Raw genomic sequence first — 15,998 nt, 5'->3', positions numbered from 1 at the left:
GCAAACAGCGCTTTGAAGCACATCCTGCTGCTTTTTCAGGTGTTTGTTCTGAATACCAAGATTTTTACAGAGTAGTTTTACAGAAAAATTCACACAGATAAAACAATTTGTTAGTTTACTTTGAATCAGGAAACAACTGGCTGACTTAACTAAAGCTTTCCTGAAGTATTTAGTCCAAGGCAGATGGCTGGTATGGAAATGTTTACCTAAATTGGGCAGGTTACAAGCAGCTAAGAAATGGGTATTTTAAGACAGGAATTCCCCAGCTGGGGTTTGAATGACTGATTATCTCTGAAAAAATTTCAAACTAAAAAAGGAGTCACAGTAGTCAAACAGTGAACAGCCCAATTTCATAGAAGACAAATATTTTATTACCAAAGGAGTTATATCAAAGTAAGAAACTGCAAAAGAGTAATAACTATAAAAATACTTATATTTATTCAAAATAAAATATGAGCACTTTATTAGTTAAATGCCAATATATTATTCTCTGACAATATTCACATATTTTAAGTCATGTTTGCCTAACATCTTAAAACATGTTACATAAAAAATTGCATATGAGAAATCACAATCTGAAGCTAAGGAATTCTAGCTCCTCCTGCAGCTAACTCTGAGTTGATCAAATGAATGAGTGTAGTGCTGTTTCCTGTGGGAATCCAGGGCATCTGATATTTTCCAGTCAACTGAACAACTTACATTCAGGCACCTTTTTCTTCTTCCACAGGATTCAGTCTTGCCTGTGCTTCAGCCAGCAGAAGCATGCTGCATCTCTCAAAAATCAGTACCCTTCCTAAGTTTTTCAAAAAGCTAAGTTTTTCCCTGTTTTTCCAAACCCAAATCAGTTAGCAGATCCATCAGACCTACACCAAAAACACTTCTGTGTCAGGAGAACATATCCAAAATAAGCTGCTGCTTTGGTAAATTGTTACTTTTAGTCCTTGGTGTGTTTTGCATAGACATAAAGAAACCAGCTACTTTTTCATACTCTTTTGCTTCACCTGCAGATTCCAAGATGTTTTTTAGAAATTCCAGTAGACATGCAAGTGGATGCTTTCATATAACAATATTATAAAGTTACTTGAAAAATCATAAAATTCAGAGTAGTTTCCAGAGCACAAAGGTTGGACACAGACATTTGCAGAGTTCTTTGTTTCACATGCTGGTCTTCTAGTTCCACTTCTTGGACTTCAGCAGCTTGGTTCAGCCATTTCTGCTTCTGTCATCTCCAGGAACAAGGTACAGTTACAGTAGCCTTCCATCAGAATTCTGGCATAAAGTGTTCATATAAGCGAGCAAGGTTACTTGAAGAATGCATGTAAAATGCAAAGATACCAAGTAATGCCACTTTGAAAGAAAAGAGCAGGATTCACCTGGAATCACCTGGAAATTAATTTTTCAAATTTATTCCAGCAGGATCGAAGGCTAGATATATTTTCTTTCAGTTCACAAACTTCTTGGTTACATTTCTTTTTGGACTGTTCACTTGTCTCTGTATCTTCTATTCTAAATACATGTGGGCAAACCTGAAACAGAACAGATTGTATTGTTATCTGAAAAGAGACCCTGCCCATGGGACTGTGAGAATGTGGCTTTAACTCAGAGCAAATAAGGACACCTGAAACCAGTGTGTCCAACTAAGAACATGTCCTTTCTCCATCACAGATTAAAATTTATCATCCATTGTCTGAAGGACTGAGAAAATAAAGCCAATTAATTTGTGAGCCAAACTTTGACCATATGTGTTAAGACTAGTGGAACAAGACAGACCAGTTCCAGGGGCTGGTGCTGTGCCCTAGTGTTCAAGATCTCAGCCAGACAAAGCTCCTGTGGTTCTTGTTCATTTTCAATGACTGCTCATAATTTTTTGCTAAATTAATTTAATTGGGCTTTAAATAAAAGCAGGAATCCATAAGGCTAGGCAGGAGTTGCAAGGGTGACACTGACTTCTGTGTCTTCACTGGGATACCTTTAAAGTAAGGTAAATGTTGGATTCACCAGAGGTGACAAAGCAAAATATAGACACTAACTTACTTTAAAGATCTCATCCCAGACTGTCTCTCCACTTCAAGGAGAAAAATAAAGAGATAATGAAGTCTTCAATCCATCTTTTTAAGCATTTTATTTTTGGTGCCTATGTGGAGACTTTTTGACATTGGTTAATATTTTTGTGTTCAATAGGTAATGCTGAGCCACACTTAAAAGAACACTCTTCTTTTGCTACAGTAGTCAGTAGATCACTGTGCTGCATTTAAGTGGCGCCTCAAAAAGAAGATTCTGCCAAATACTAAAAAAACAAATATTATCATACCTAATTGTTCTTGTTGAATTTGAGAGATTGTGGTTAAAATAAACACCAGAGAGAATCTCACCCTAATTATGGAGACAAACCAAATTAAACATTACTCTTAGGGTTAGTGAGAGTTACGACTCTGACTATACTCCAGAGAAGTTTAAATGCCTTCTTTGCACAAGCCTGATACTTGTTTCTCACTGGAGAATTAATTAAGTGAAATTCAATTCACTACTGAACCAGAGCAGGTATCTTCACCATAGACTTCCAGATGATTTTCTTAGTCTTTGCACTGGGCTTAATGTCTATTACAAGACAAATGCTATACAGAGGAAACTTCCTCTGGCATAGAACATATGTCATGTGCAAGATATTTGTATCATTTAGAGGCAGATGTGATAATCTGTGTTGAAGAGCTCTAGAAAATAAGGCAAATATTTAAACTTACACACTAAAGTTGAGTACAACTCACCTTTTCTTTTTTTGGTCTTTCACATTTACACTGTAGAACTTGTAATGTCCCACATGAGACGAATGCTGCTTTCTGTCTAAAGGCTTTGCTGATTTTCTGCTTATTAAAGAATCTGAGCATGTTGCACGCCATGCTCTGTAGTGATTCTATTTCCTGTCAAGAGAGCAAGGAAAATGTCCTGAAAAGTTTGTGCACCATTAATTATTTGTAATGTTAGTTTATATTTTAAAAACTACAAACCCTCCTTTAATTACTATTGGTTTCTCTTGCTTTCATAGTGCAAATCTTTTTCAATAAAACACATAACTAATCTGACTGACTTGCCATCTTTTTGAGATATTAAAAGCAACCATTTTTAGTAGTAATAGTAGCATAAGTATGTTAGGGAGAAATAACAGCTGTAATCAAATCAATCGATGCAGTTAGGAAAACAAATTATTTAATGATTTATGCTACCAGTCCTTTTATCAAGTCATGATAAAATCTGTGGCAACAGCTGACAATTGTACTTTCTGGCATTTGAGATCTGCCCAAACTACTATTTTAAAGCTTCCAGGTCTGAAGTAAAAAGCTTAGCTAATACAACTTTATATATTAAAATTAAAAAAAAGAGATTGGGAAATTGTAATGTTTACTTCCATTGGCAAAAATAAAAGTTTCTGTTTTGTTTAAAAAATGAAAAATGAAGAAGCTTCATAGGAGGGAAACAAACCACACATTTTGTGGACATGGAATTGCTTAATATTTAAATGTTTAAAATATCAATTTACTCACACATCATATAATTCCAGATTCAAAAAACAAACCATCCTAAATACTGTGATTTTACTTTTAAAACAAAATACTACCCTATCATGCTATTTTATCCTGGACTGTACAGAGAATTCATTTGGCTTTGCATTCTCTACATTCTGAAAAGTTAAATTTTACCTCAGTATCATTGCAGAAAAACACTTTGATATTTTCACGTCTTTTATTCGTGCAGCACCTGTCACGATTCTCTGCAGACATATTTACCTGTAAAATATCATAGATGTTTAGACATGGCAGTACTGTGTCAGTGCTCAGTCACCCTCACAGTAAAAAGCTCTTTCCTGATGTTCAGAAGGAACCTCCTGTGTGTTGCTGTGTGCCCACTGCCCCTGGTCCCATCACTGGGCACTGTTGATAAAAGCCTGGCTCTGCACTCTTTGCCCACTCACTTGAGGTATTTCTACACATTGATGAAATCCCTTTGAGCCTTCTCCAGGCTGAACAGCCCCAGCTCTCCCAGCCTTTCCTCATCAAAGAGATGCTCCAGTCCCTTCAGCATCTTAGAGGCCCTTTGCTGGACTCTTTTCAGTAGCTCCATATTTCTCTCATACTGGGGAGCCCAGAAATGGACACAAATCTGTTCAATTTAAATCTTCGTATTCTATCGAATTGCTTTGTTCTTTGGAAATTCTGAGACATAAAGCAATGTTTAAATCTTACATCTGAATTGTAGCATTGAATACATTGAATACAATGTTTGTCAATGTTTGTCACAATAAATAAATGTCTCAGCTCTAAACAGATGGTAACACTCACTTTGCATATGTAATAACAGAAGATGGTCTAAGCAACATCACATGGTCTTTTGCCTGATTATATTTTATCAATACTTTATCCTCTCTTGTAGTTTTTTCTTCCACTTTCACACTTGTCATCAAGATGACAATGGAAGCCAAATCAACAGAAGTTCTGTGTTCTTCAGCCTGTATCCAGACATTCCAGTTAAGCCAAAGGGCTTTAAAAAAGTCAGCTCATGAAAGTATTGTTTTAGCTCTCTGCAATTAGCCGTGTGTATGAACACATCAGACAGTTAATTCCTAAAGGTTTTCTGCAGAAATTGCCTGTATTTCAGAAGTTCACCCAAGATAAACAGAACTTTTTCCAGAAAGTGTTTTCAAAACCAAGAGTTTAGTCTGTCAAATATGCACTGACAAAGGAAAAACAAGCACAAAACAACAAAACCAAATTAAAAAACACAAACCACCAACATCAGGAAGCTAATGCAAATGCACATCTTTTCTTGCACCACAACAGATATTGGTGCAGTCACACAGCACCAAAATTTATAATTATATATGTGTGTATATATATATATATATATATATATATATATATATATATATATTTATATAATCACCCTAAAAATGATGTATCTGTCACTTCATTTGTAAACTGCCACGAAATATTCCCATCCTCTCTAGTTTGCTCAGATCACCTTTAGTATAATGGTCAGTAACAACATCTGAAGGCAGTTTATTGGCTGTATCTAAACCAACCTAAGGGAAATCATGACCTCAGAAAAAGCATTAGTGAAAATTTATTTACCTTGCAGAGACCTAGTATATGACTCACTATCCTGCTGCGCAGCAAACCCCTAGCTGCTCCAAACATCTGGCTGAGGAGCTGAAAGCTATTGACTTTGGCTCTGCAGTTGCAGGAAAGTGCCTACTGGGTGGTTGCTATCACACAGCACACATAATATTTGCTGTTAACTTATTGTGACAGTACACTGATTATAAATAGAAGACAAATTTCTCTTAAATGAGGAAAAGACAAGACAGAAAAAATGAAGAAACTTGTACAGTAGTTGCTTGTGCATGTCTTCTAGGAAGTAGAAGCTTCAGAGCTCAGTATATTCCCATTAGTTTTCACAAACATTAATTCATGAAGGTTTTATTTATGTATTTATTTTGATAACTCTTTTAGTTTTCATACAGTCTTTTATAAAACCCCCATGTCTTAAAATATTGCAATAATATTTATTGTAACTAAAAAAGAAAAAAAACTTTTAAAATCTATCTGGAATAATGGCATTGCTCCATTCCAATCCTTGATGGCACCATGGGGCACTGACTACATCAAGCTCCATCCTACAACAGGACAGTGGCAAGGCATTGCCCTACCCAGGCCGGGCCAGTCCCCCAGCCTCCCTGACCCTGCATCCTGAGCAGGGCTGGGAGGTAACTCATGGATCTCCACCAGCAGAAGGCAGCAGGATCTGCTTCCCAGAGGGTGTTATTCCTTTGTATCATTTTCTCCTGTGGGTCAGCTGTCTTCTAACTGCTCACCAAGAGAGTTTGTTTTTGTTCTCTAGGGAATACTTGTCTTTGTCAGAAATGAGACAGCAAACTAAAGGGAGTACGTATGTATTCTAATATGGCCATTAATATTCTCCCCAGATTTGATGCCTCATTCAGGATAAAGTCATTTATCTGCAGAGAAATACCTTTCTCTCTTCAGAATCTCAACCAACATAACATGATCAAAATGTTAAAAGATCATTCCCTGACCATAAAGGTATTTTGCTTCCAGATGAGGGTTGATGTGTCTTGGGTTGGAGACCACTGCCATAATGTTTTGAAGGATGGTGATAGTTTCACAAGTGTCAAGAAATCAAATGACTCCTGATTTTTCCCGTGGAAAAAGGCTGTGTATTATTTGTATTTCATGCAAATAGATCTTGATTTAAGACTGCAACAGTATGGTGAATTCTCATTTAGTGACAATCTGTCAGGAAAATCACATTTTTTTGTGGGAATGCCTCTACTAATACAACTGTTTTAAGTGTTTCCCCATGGAAGTATTCTTGACAGATGAATTTAATTGCTAATAATTCATGAGGAAGAACTGGAAGGTAAATTTTGGGCATGGATTGGTAAACTGTTAAGAAACTACTTTGCAAACCTAGAATAAATGTGGCTGATAAAGACATAAAGGAGGAGATTTACACATGAGAATATTAAATTCTTCTCTGCTGCCATCTAGAAAAGATAATTTTTGTTGGCTAAATAGGATATATTAATAGGTACAAAGAAACCTATTAAGATACAAACTTTTATTGTCATATGAATGTTGTGCCTCTGTGTATTTGTACTCAATGGACAACATAAAACTTCAGTCAAGAACTCTAATTAGTAGAACAAATTACAGGTGTGATGCTTTCTTCTCTTGATGAAAGCATACAAACAGAAGTAGAAACAGTTTAGAAAAAAGTACTTTCTAATCAAATATATGATGTATGGCCAAATAGTACATGTGTCTAACAACATAATGCACAGGCACAAAAAACTGTATCACAGTATTTGTACATGCAAATAGGCACTATCCACGGATTTCAGAAATTGTAAAGAGTGTGAATTGTTGCACCTCCTCAAATAAAACCACAATTCCAGCATAATATGTGACTTTAAATAGGTCTTTTATCATGTTTTAACATTAGAGCTTTTATTATTAATTGTTAGCATCTAAAAATAATCAACATGTTTTGGAAGCCCAAGAGCTGCTACCTACCAGCTCATTGATGTCGTGACTTAGTATATTTTCATACTTCACACGGATTTCAGTTGTTTTATTTCCCATTGCACAGCTAGATGCTTTCACTGGAGACAGAACAAGGAGCAGTGGCAGAACTGGTAAGGTAGATCTGAAAAAGGCTGGATTGCAAGAACAGTTAGGTACATGTTAGTTAACGTCACAGATTGTGTGCTGTATTAACAAATACATTCTGTAATCTGTTAAAATAGTTTAAAAGGGATCTTCATACAGCTAAATGACTTGTGCCTTGCTAGAGGGAAGGATTCACCTCCAGATTATGACACTCTTTAGGTGTCTAAACTCACTCATACCCCAAGATGATTTGGCCAGTGTGGATAAGAGCCTACAACTCTTGAGCTGACCAGCTACTTGGTGAGTGCTTGGGCTGAATTCATCCTCAGGGTTCACTGCAAGCATTGAGTTTTATTGGACCATAACCACATCAGACACATGTAGAGGAGTGTTTTAATCATATATATTTAGACATTCAAGTGTTTTAACCTGCAGCTGAATCTCATCCCAGCTGCCCATTTTTCCTTTGATAACTTCTACAAATACCCCTGAACACACCTCTACAACAGAAGTGTGTTTAAACATATTTTCAGGCTGACCAAATGTACAAATCCATGCCACTGGCCGTAACATGAGATGCAACACAACCTTCTCCACAAGGTTTTTGCAATATTTGTGAGCAAACTTCACTGCCCATCACTTTGTTTATCCCTTTAGTGGACTGCCTTCCTTTGCTCTGACCCCTGGTCTTTTGTCATGACATCCAGGAAAACATGAGTTCTGTGAGGATGGGAAGAGAGAAAACACCAAAACATCAAAAGAGCCTGAAGAGAGTGACAGGAGCCTGCAGGTGACTCACGTGGTACTGGGAATGAAGGAGTCCAAACACATGATAATATGTGATTAGGAATAATTGGACTCTGGCATATTGCTAGTCTGGCTAAGATAATGCTTAAATTGAAGATTTTGGGAAAAAAAAATCCCACAAAAACAAAGGTATAAATTTATGATGGAGGACTAGCAAAGATCACAGCAAGTTCCTGGAGGAGTACGTAGTGTTTCTGCCCATCTTCATCACTGAGTAAGAACAACTGCATATGGAGCAGCTGAGGGATAGCAGCCAGGAAAGGAAGAGGGGATGCCCTGGCCCCAGCTGCTACTTTCCTTCCTCTCTGGCAAGGATGAGGTGTTGGGTACAGCCAGTCCAGCACCCAAGAGATGGGCACCTCTTGGGCATCACTAGTAAATCACAGCCTCAGAGAGGAATTTTGAACAACTAAGAAAACTGCAATAAAACTTGACCATAATTGGACCATAATTTGACCATAACTTGACCCACTTTCTTCTGCAATGCAAGAACTAAGGCACACCACATGCTCACTGCCATTAAAAGAAGCACAGTCCCTTACAGCCCATCACAGCCAACTCCCACCACACACAGCAGACTGAATCCTCAAAGAAGAATGCATGCTTTTCCTGACTAGGGAAGCATTCTCTTTCTGATAGATTGCATGTGAACATGTGGTTATGTACACCTCTGTCCTGGAAACAGGACTGGAAAAATTTTACCTGTACAAGCTAAATCACAGAATTATGGAGAAAGCTGCCTGACAAACTCTAATTGGAAATTTCATGGGTTGAAAACCAGATTTTCTGGCCTTTTCATATACTGATCAATTGAGGTCTATTAATGTCTCGAGAAATCTAGCCTGATGAGCTAAGTGAATCTAAATGGATCCTACATGTAGTAAATTTAAAAACTCTGTAAGGTGACTCTATTATGATTTTCAAGCTCCAAGTGGACACACCTGACATCCACAGAGCTTTATTTATGTAAATCTCTATGCTAACTATATCTCTGTAGAATAATTTATCAGTTTGAAGGACAAAGATTTAGTATTTTGAAAGACACTTACAAAAAACATTCAAGAACGCAATTATAGGGCAACATTTTTCCAATCTCCCATTGCAGCTCTTGATTCCAGTGCCAAAGATGAACTGCAATGCTTGTTCACAAATAGGGTAATACCAACAACTTGGATATGCTGCTTCACAAATACTTGAAGGGAGGAAAATAGCAATCCTATACATTAAAACAATCTGTCTCCATCACTTTAAACTTGGCTTGTCTAGCTACAAGTAGAGATAAGATATTGTACAGATTGCCAGTCTTTTTTAAATGAGGAAATTACAGATTAAAAGTAGGTCATGTGATACACACTCATGAAGTCCCTTGAGCCACTGAAGGAAGGTTATCAATTTTTTTCAGATATTCCTAAACGAGTTCTCTGGAAAAAATATTAGACAAGTGTCGTAAAAAGTTTGAGGAGATGTAGACTGAAAATTGAAAGGAATTTTCTTTAAGTTAGGTAACTTTGAAAGAATGGGAGTTTGGGGCACTTCCTATGGCCAGCAATTCAAAAGAAAAAGAGCATTTCTGGTAATAACTCATCTTTCCAGTAAACTCCCAGAAACTCCTAAGTCATATCCGGAAAGCCCCAAAGATTCTCCTAGAAAAGTCAGGAAGAGCTAGTATTCCAGTATTTCACCATATTAAAAAAAAAAAAAAACAAAAACAAAACAAAACAAAAAAAAAACAACCACCCAAAAAACCCCCACCAACCCATACCTCTTGGCTTTTTAACATTAAGATATTCTCCTGTGCATACAGTATGTCCTCGGCGGCACCCAGCGGGATCCTTGCAGCACAACCAAAATTGGAGTGGGTGCCGCACAACCCACTCCAATCTCGGCGGGCCGGTTCCTTTGCCCCCTTCCCCTCTCCGCATCCCGCAATTCCAGCGGGGAACGGGTCGCTGCCATTCTTTTCCCTCCGTCCCGCTGGACCCGTGCGGAGGGGCGGGCGGGCGAGCGCTCCCGCCCGGGGGCGAGGCACCCCCGCCGCTGCACCGCACCTGCTCCGGGTACGGGGCAGCAGGGGGGACCCACGGGAAGCAGATACCCACGGGAGGCAGATACCCACGGGAGGCAGGTGCCCACGGGAGGCAGGTGCCCACGGGAGGCAGACACCCACGGGAGGCAGACACCCACGGGAGGCAGGTGCCCACGGGAGGCAGGTGCCCACGGGAGGCAGACACCCACGGGAGGCAGGTGCCCACGGGAGGCAGGTGCCCACGGGAGGCAGACACCCACGGGAGGCAGACACCCACGGGAAGGCAGGTGCCCACGGAAGGCAGGTGCCCACGGAAGGGAGGTACCCACGGGAAGGCAGGTGCCCACGGGAGGCAGACACCCACGGGAGGCAGGTGCCCACGGGAGGCAGGTGCCCACGGAAGGCAGGTGCCCACGGGAGGCAGGTGCCCACGGGAGGCAGGTACCCACGGGAAGCTAGGCGCCACGGGCGGTGGGAGCAGCGCGGACCGGCGCGGAGCAATGCCTCCCGCAGCTCCCCCGCCCCGCGCTGTCCCGCTGCCCTGCCCGAGCTGCCCTTCCCGGCAGCAGGCGTGATGGGAACCGGACTCTTTTACTTTCATTCTACGGGAAAAAGAGAAAAAAGAAAAGCAAAACTGGGAATTTCCCTGGCCGTCACCAAGCATTTAAAAGGCACCGGGAAGCACCGCGCCGGCAGAGCAGGCGGGACGGCGGGGCCGACGGCTGGGAGACAGCGGAGCAGGTGAGGAGCCAGCGCGGCCGCGGGTGCGGAGCAGCGCGGCGGAGCCGGGGGCAGGTGAGGCGGGCGCCTTCCGTTCCGCGGAGCGGTGCGGTGCGGGGCGCGCTCCTTACCATGGAACATGGTCCGTGCGGAGGCTGTCGGGGAGCTGCGCCGACGGGTCCGCGGTCATGGTGGTGGCGCCGCCTCGGCCATGACGCCCGCAGCCCGCGGAGCGCCGCGCAGGGGCCGAGAGGGGCCGGGGGCCGGGCCGGGCTCAGCAGCCCCCCGGCGCCCGCCCGCCCGGGGGGGCCGCGGCGCGGTCCGAAGCGGCGGCGGGCCGGCCGGGCTTTGCCTTTCCCATGGGGCTCCGCCGGCCGCGGTACTTTCACTTTCTGCTCCGCCGCGGCGGTGCTGCCCGCGGGCCGGCGGCGGGCGCGGGCGGCTGCGCGGCCCCCGGGACCGGCGGCATCCCCGCTCCGCCGCGGCGGGGTCGGGAGCGCCTCGGGAGCGGCAGTGGCGGGGCCGGGCTGTGCCGGCGGGGATTACATAGAGCCCCGGCTACACGCCCAGTGCCGTCTGTGCGGCCAGGGAGGGAAGGATGGGTCTTGGCACTACGCGTGGAAAGAGCCGCTCATCCGCGGGGAGGATATCCTTTAAAAGAAAAAAAAAAAAAAAAAAGTCACTGCGTGTTGTGGAGTCGCTTTTTCAGAGGAGAGCTGTTTAGCTTGAACGCTTATGCGCTGCCCTTTCGCTCCCTCAGCTGCCCTTGGATGGGTTGCGGAAGGCGGGACTGCCAAGAAGGCTCTGTCTCCGGTCAAGGGTTATCCCAGGCGGTTGGCATGGGCTCAGAAGCAAAAGGTGGATGGTTTCTGCGGAGTTCATTGTCTACACCCTTTCCCCCCACCACCTCCTTGCTCTCTTTCCCCCACCAAATGATTTTGTGGAATTTGAAAGGATTAAAAAAGAATGGTGGATGGCTCAGGAAGGTGTTTCAGCCTGGAAGACACCCAAATTCTAAAAGACAAGCCTGTAGAAAGGTGTATTTTTCTTGGTAAATTCAAAATGCAAACATTTTCATGTGCAGTTCAAAAGGCTTGGAATAAAACAGGGTATGAAATGTCTTAGTAGGGTCCCCTCCACATCTCCTGCACCGAAACTTCCTGAATTTTGAGTTCTACATCACTCTTCCTGCTCTGCATGGGCAGAGAGAGCTGATTCTGTAACCTCTCTTTCTTCTCACAAGAGTGATTTTTTTTAAGGGGCAATAGATATTGAGGTGTGAATATTAAGAGGCAAATATGTGGAATGTTCAGGATAGTTTCCTCCCATTCTCTTGAAATGAAATTGTGCTGCTTCCTTCCTGTGTGAGGAGGTCCTTAGTCCTCTTTATTGTCCGTGAATTAGACTCTGCTTTAGATTGGCTATACATTTCTCATTTCTTTTTCTCAGAAAAATAATTTAGTTAATTCTTCTTCAGAAGTATTCTGTCAAGATTCAAGAGAGAGGAAATTTTCCACCCCTTCAGCTTTGAGCTGCTTGATTGTACAAATGATTACCCATGACTGTGATTTGGGCAAAGAACAGGGATCAGTATCAACACAGTTCCACACAAGGACCACCTGTACTCCTTAAATGAGGGCCAGGTTGGATGTGATTTATTACTCAGTTGTTGAATTTGAACAAGGATTTTGCCTCTTTCATGACTAAATTGTCTAGTTCTTATAGTGTCTTAGGTTGTCACTTTTTTGCTTGTTTTCATTTACTGTTTTCTTTTTTCTCTTCTGTCAAATATTGTCTGAAAACAACTCTGTGCTTTTCAATTTGCCGGCATGTGCTTTTGGGAGGAGATTAGTACCTGTTGTAATACAAGCATATTTGTGACTATCTGTTCTATGATCTGGCACTTAGAGACTTGCACTTTCAATAATTAAATGTTTTGCAAAAGCTGCACTGTGAAGCTTCAGTCATGCAAAACTGTCACCAAAATCAACTTTCCTTCTAGGCAAGTGGATCTTCCAATTTCTTACAATAGTACATGTGTGTTCACAAAATGAGATAGTTTATGCAGAGTGTCATGGTGCAAAATATAAAGGAGAAACTTATTTACCTTCTTTATTTATGTTAGTTTTCTGGCTGAAACATCAAGAAAACTGATTATTGCTTCGATTTAATTTTTTTCTTTAAATAATGTAATTGATAGAAGAAGTCAGTATAGCAGCTTAATGCATTTATGGAAACATGACGGAAAGGTGATGCTGGAATCTTTTACAGGAGTTTTGCTCCTTTCTTCAGTAGGATTTATTTTTTTTTTTTTTTAAGATGAAGTCTGGTAAATGTATGGGAAACTTTTTATTCAGTCAAAGTGACAAATAGATGATGTGATCTGTTACTTTGCCCCATGTCATGTGTTTAGATCCCAGACAATCCCTCTTATATGACCTAACACTGGACCATGGCATAAACTTGTGATAAAGATGTTATTTGATGTATTTGCATGTTAAATATTCAAACTTTGTCTGTAATTTTTATGTGTTTTTAAAAATATCTTTAATCACTATATGCATTTTGTTTTCAAAGTGTTTCTTTTACTGATTTAGCAATATTTGGGTTTCTATTTTCTGAAAAGATTACCTGCCAAAAGATCAAATTCAAGTGTTCTGAAGAATTCTGTATTTTTTTTTAAGGAAAAAAAAACACCAATCAGTTGAAAAATTAAAAGGAGGATTTTAAGATCGATTATGTGAATATTGGCTTAACGACACGTTTTAATCAAGAAATCATGAAAAGGGTCCTGAACGTATAAAAGTTTATCCTAGCTGAGTCCTACCTTGTTTAAATGACTGGTATCAGTTTACCTGTTTTGCATAACACAGTTGATGCTGAGCTGTAATAGAGGCTTCTCCCCTGGAGTGGAATTAAGCTGCAGCTTGTCTGGGGCTGTGGGTAAAACCTTTGGTGGTAGAATAAAATTAAAATATTTCTGTAGAATTTCCGAGCAATTAGGTATCCCACTTCACTTTCATTCCTTGAGAATTTACAGAGTTGACTGTTTTAATAGGAGAAATATTACTTTTGTTATGTAGATAATTTGACTAAGTAAGATTCCAAATAAGCAGTCTCTGGAAAGATGCCATCCAATGCAGGGCATTACTGCATATGTGTGTTGTTTTCTCCTTAGCAGTATTTTCGGAAATAACTTTTTAAACCATAAAAGAAGGTACTGTAAATTGTGTATCTAACAACTGAAAGGCACCAGTAATTTTAGCTGTTCGTGTATGAACATATGTCATGTTCAATGCATTTCCCGAGGACAGTTTCTCTAAGCAAGTTTAAATTTAGAGATCCAACAGTCTCCTGACATGGTCAAATTTATTCTTAGAAATGAAGGCATTACATATTAACCTCCACCAGAATACTAATATTGCTACATGAGAGCTACATGATTGCAAAGCACATGATTTCTTGGTACAAATCAGTTCTCCAAAGACTAAGTACTTCTGGGATTGTTGCTGTCTTTCTCCAGATGTTGCTCGTCAGCTTGAGAAGCTCTTTCGATCATGACTGTAGATTTGACTTTAGGCTGCTTGCAAATTTACAGTACCATTAGTGAATTATTTTATTATTGAATAACTAGTTAAAAAGTGATAAATATTTTTTATGTCATTTTGGAATAAAGAGTATATGCTCCAATTGTCACAAGCTGGTGGAACTCAGGAAAGTGTGACCATTGTTATGCTCTTATTTTTAAGAATAAATATGTCTGATAGTTAAATTTTTTGCAATTATTTTTGGGGGGGGGGGGGGGGGGTGGTATGTGGAGGGGAGAAAAAGAGACATATTTGCCCCTACTCCTTCCACTAAATAAATTTGAACCCATAAGAGAATCCCTAATTAGCTGAGATTCAGAGTTATGTTTGTTGTGCACCCAAAGCTCTCATTGATACTTAAGTCTGGAAAATTCTAATCTTCTGCTGTATTTAGGCAAGACCAAGGGACCTAATTATTACCATTGCACTAGAACACCATTTTTATTAATTATTGTTGCTACTTTTTGTATACAAATCACTTGTCCTGTCACTGAGGTGAGCATTGAAACAAACACATGAACTGACTGATAAACAGGTTTTAGTGTGGTATTATATATTACATTCATTCAAATGTAGTGTATGAATCTCTTTTCTTTGGTGAGAATTAAAGAAAAAATACATTTCTGGAAAACCATTAGGATAAGATTTGTGGACATGTGGGAAGCTCACAGGAATATTTTGTTATCAAGCTGCAGAATAGAAGTGGTAATTACTTTCTCTTCCTGTGTTGCTGTGCAGGAAAATGCCAATAAAAATGTATCAAGAGCAATATGGCAAATAAGCATATTTTGGAACAACCACCCCTAGGAAGGGGAGGTGTCCCAGGAGCAGCACTAGCAGTGTGAGGAGATGGTGGCAGTCAGGCTCCTCACTCCTGCCCGCTGGGCCACTGCCCCAGGGCCCGGTGCCTGAGCCAGGCTCTGCCCCAGCTCCCCCAGCACGGTGTCTGCTGGTGCCTGGGGTGTGCCCAAATGCCAGCTGGGGCTGTGCCCCGGGTCACACCATCGGCTGGCGTCAGCTCCTCACCACCCGAGGTTTTGGGCTCATTCTTGTTTGTTTCATAGCCGCAGATGAGGCTGAAATAGTCATTTCTCCCACATCCAAAAAGTATGAACATCCTGTTCCTGCTTTAGTGAGGCACAGAAGAAGGGGTTGGGTGTTGGTTTCTGACAATGCATATTCTTTTACTTTTCCTACATTGACAAGTACCTTTTTAGGGAGGAGAGGTGCCAACAGCAAATGCGATAGAGGGGACAGAAAAAGGAAATAAAGAATAGAGAGAAAGGAGGGAAAAGCGAATATAGCTACCACCGTCCGAGATGTGATCCTCGATGGTCCAGCCACGTAGATTTCTCATCACCCGTGGGAGTGCACCGAAGTCTTCCCAAAGGATGCAGTTTATACAGTCCTTAGCCAAAGCGATGGCATCTGGCCAGAAGGTGGGCAAGAGTGATGGGCCACTGTGTAGAGCCCGTTGCTCTGTGAGGCAGGTGCGGGCACGCAGGGACAGGGACAAGCCACCGCCTGTCACAGCCTGTTGGAATGCAGCGTCTGCAGAAGCGCAGTGACCTGCTCACAGTCACTTGGCAAGTGTCGGCTCCACCTCAGCCAGGCCACAGCTCCCTGCAGAGCCTGCAGCTCAGGGTCTGCAGGGCCCCTGCGACGGCCCTGAGG

At 41.5% G+C, this 15,998-nt stretch overlaps 1 protein-coding gene across 1 annotated transcript; it reads right to left on the bottom strand.

The window, feature by feature from the left end:
- Nucleotides 1-543: 543 nt before the first annotated feature.
- On the bottom strand, nucleotides 544-10,959 carry IL7 (interleukin 7). The gene is made up of 6 exons (XM_077781597.1): nucleotides 10,869-10,959; nucleotides 7,089-7,231; nucleotides 3,696-3,782; nucleotides 2,746-2,918; nucleotides 2,035-2,065; nucleotides 544-1,526 (listed from the first exon to the last, which is right to left on the bottom strand). The coding sequence occupies exons 1-6, from the start codon at nucleotides 10,876-10,878 to the stop codon at nucleotides 1,380-1,382; spliced, it is 591 nt and encodes a 196-aa protein (XP_077637723.1). The 5' UTR covers nucleotides 10,879-10,959; the 3' UTR covers nucleotides 544-1,379.
- Between the last annotated feature and the right edge of the window lie 5,039 nt (nucleotides 10,960-15,998).

Source organism: Lonchura striata, chromosome 1 (assembly GCF_046129695.1).
Source record: "Lonchura striata isolate bLonStr1 chromosome 1, bLonStr1.mat, whole genome shotgun sequence".
In the NCBI taxonomy this organism is placed as follows: domain Eukaryota; kingdom Metazoa; phylum Chordata; class Aves; order Passeriformes; family Estrildidae; genus Lonchura; species Lonchura striata.
The sequence above is the reverse complement of the archived record's forward strand: the minus strand, read 5'-3'. Positions and strand labels throughout refer to the sequence as shown.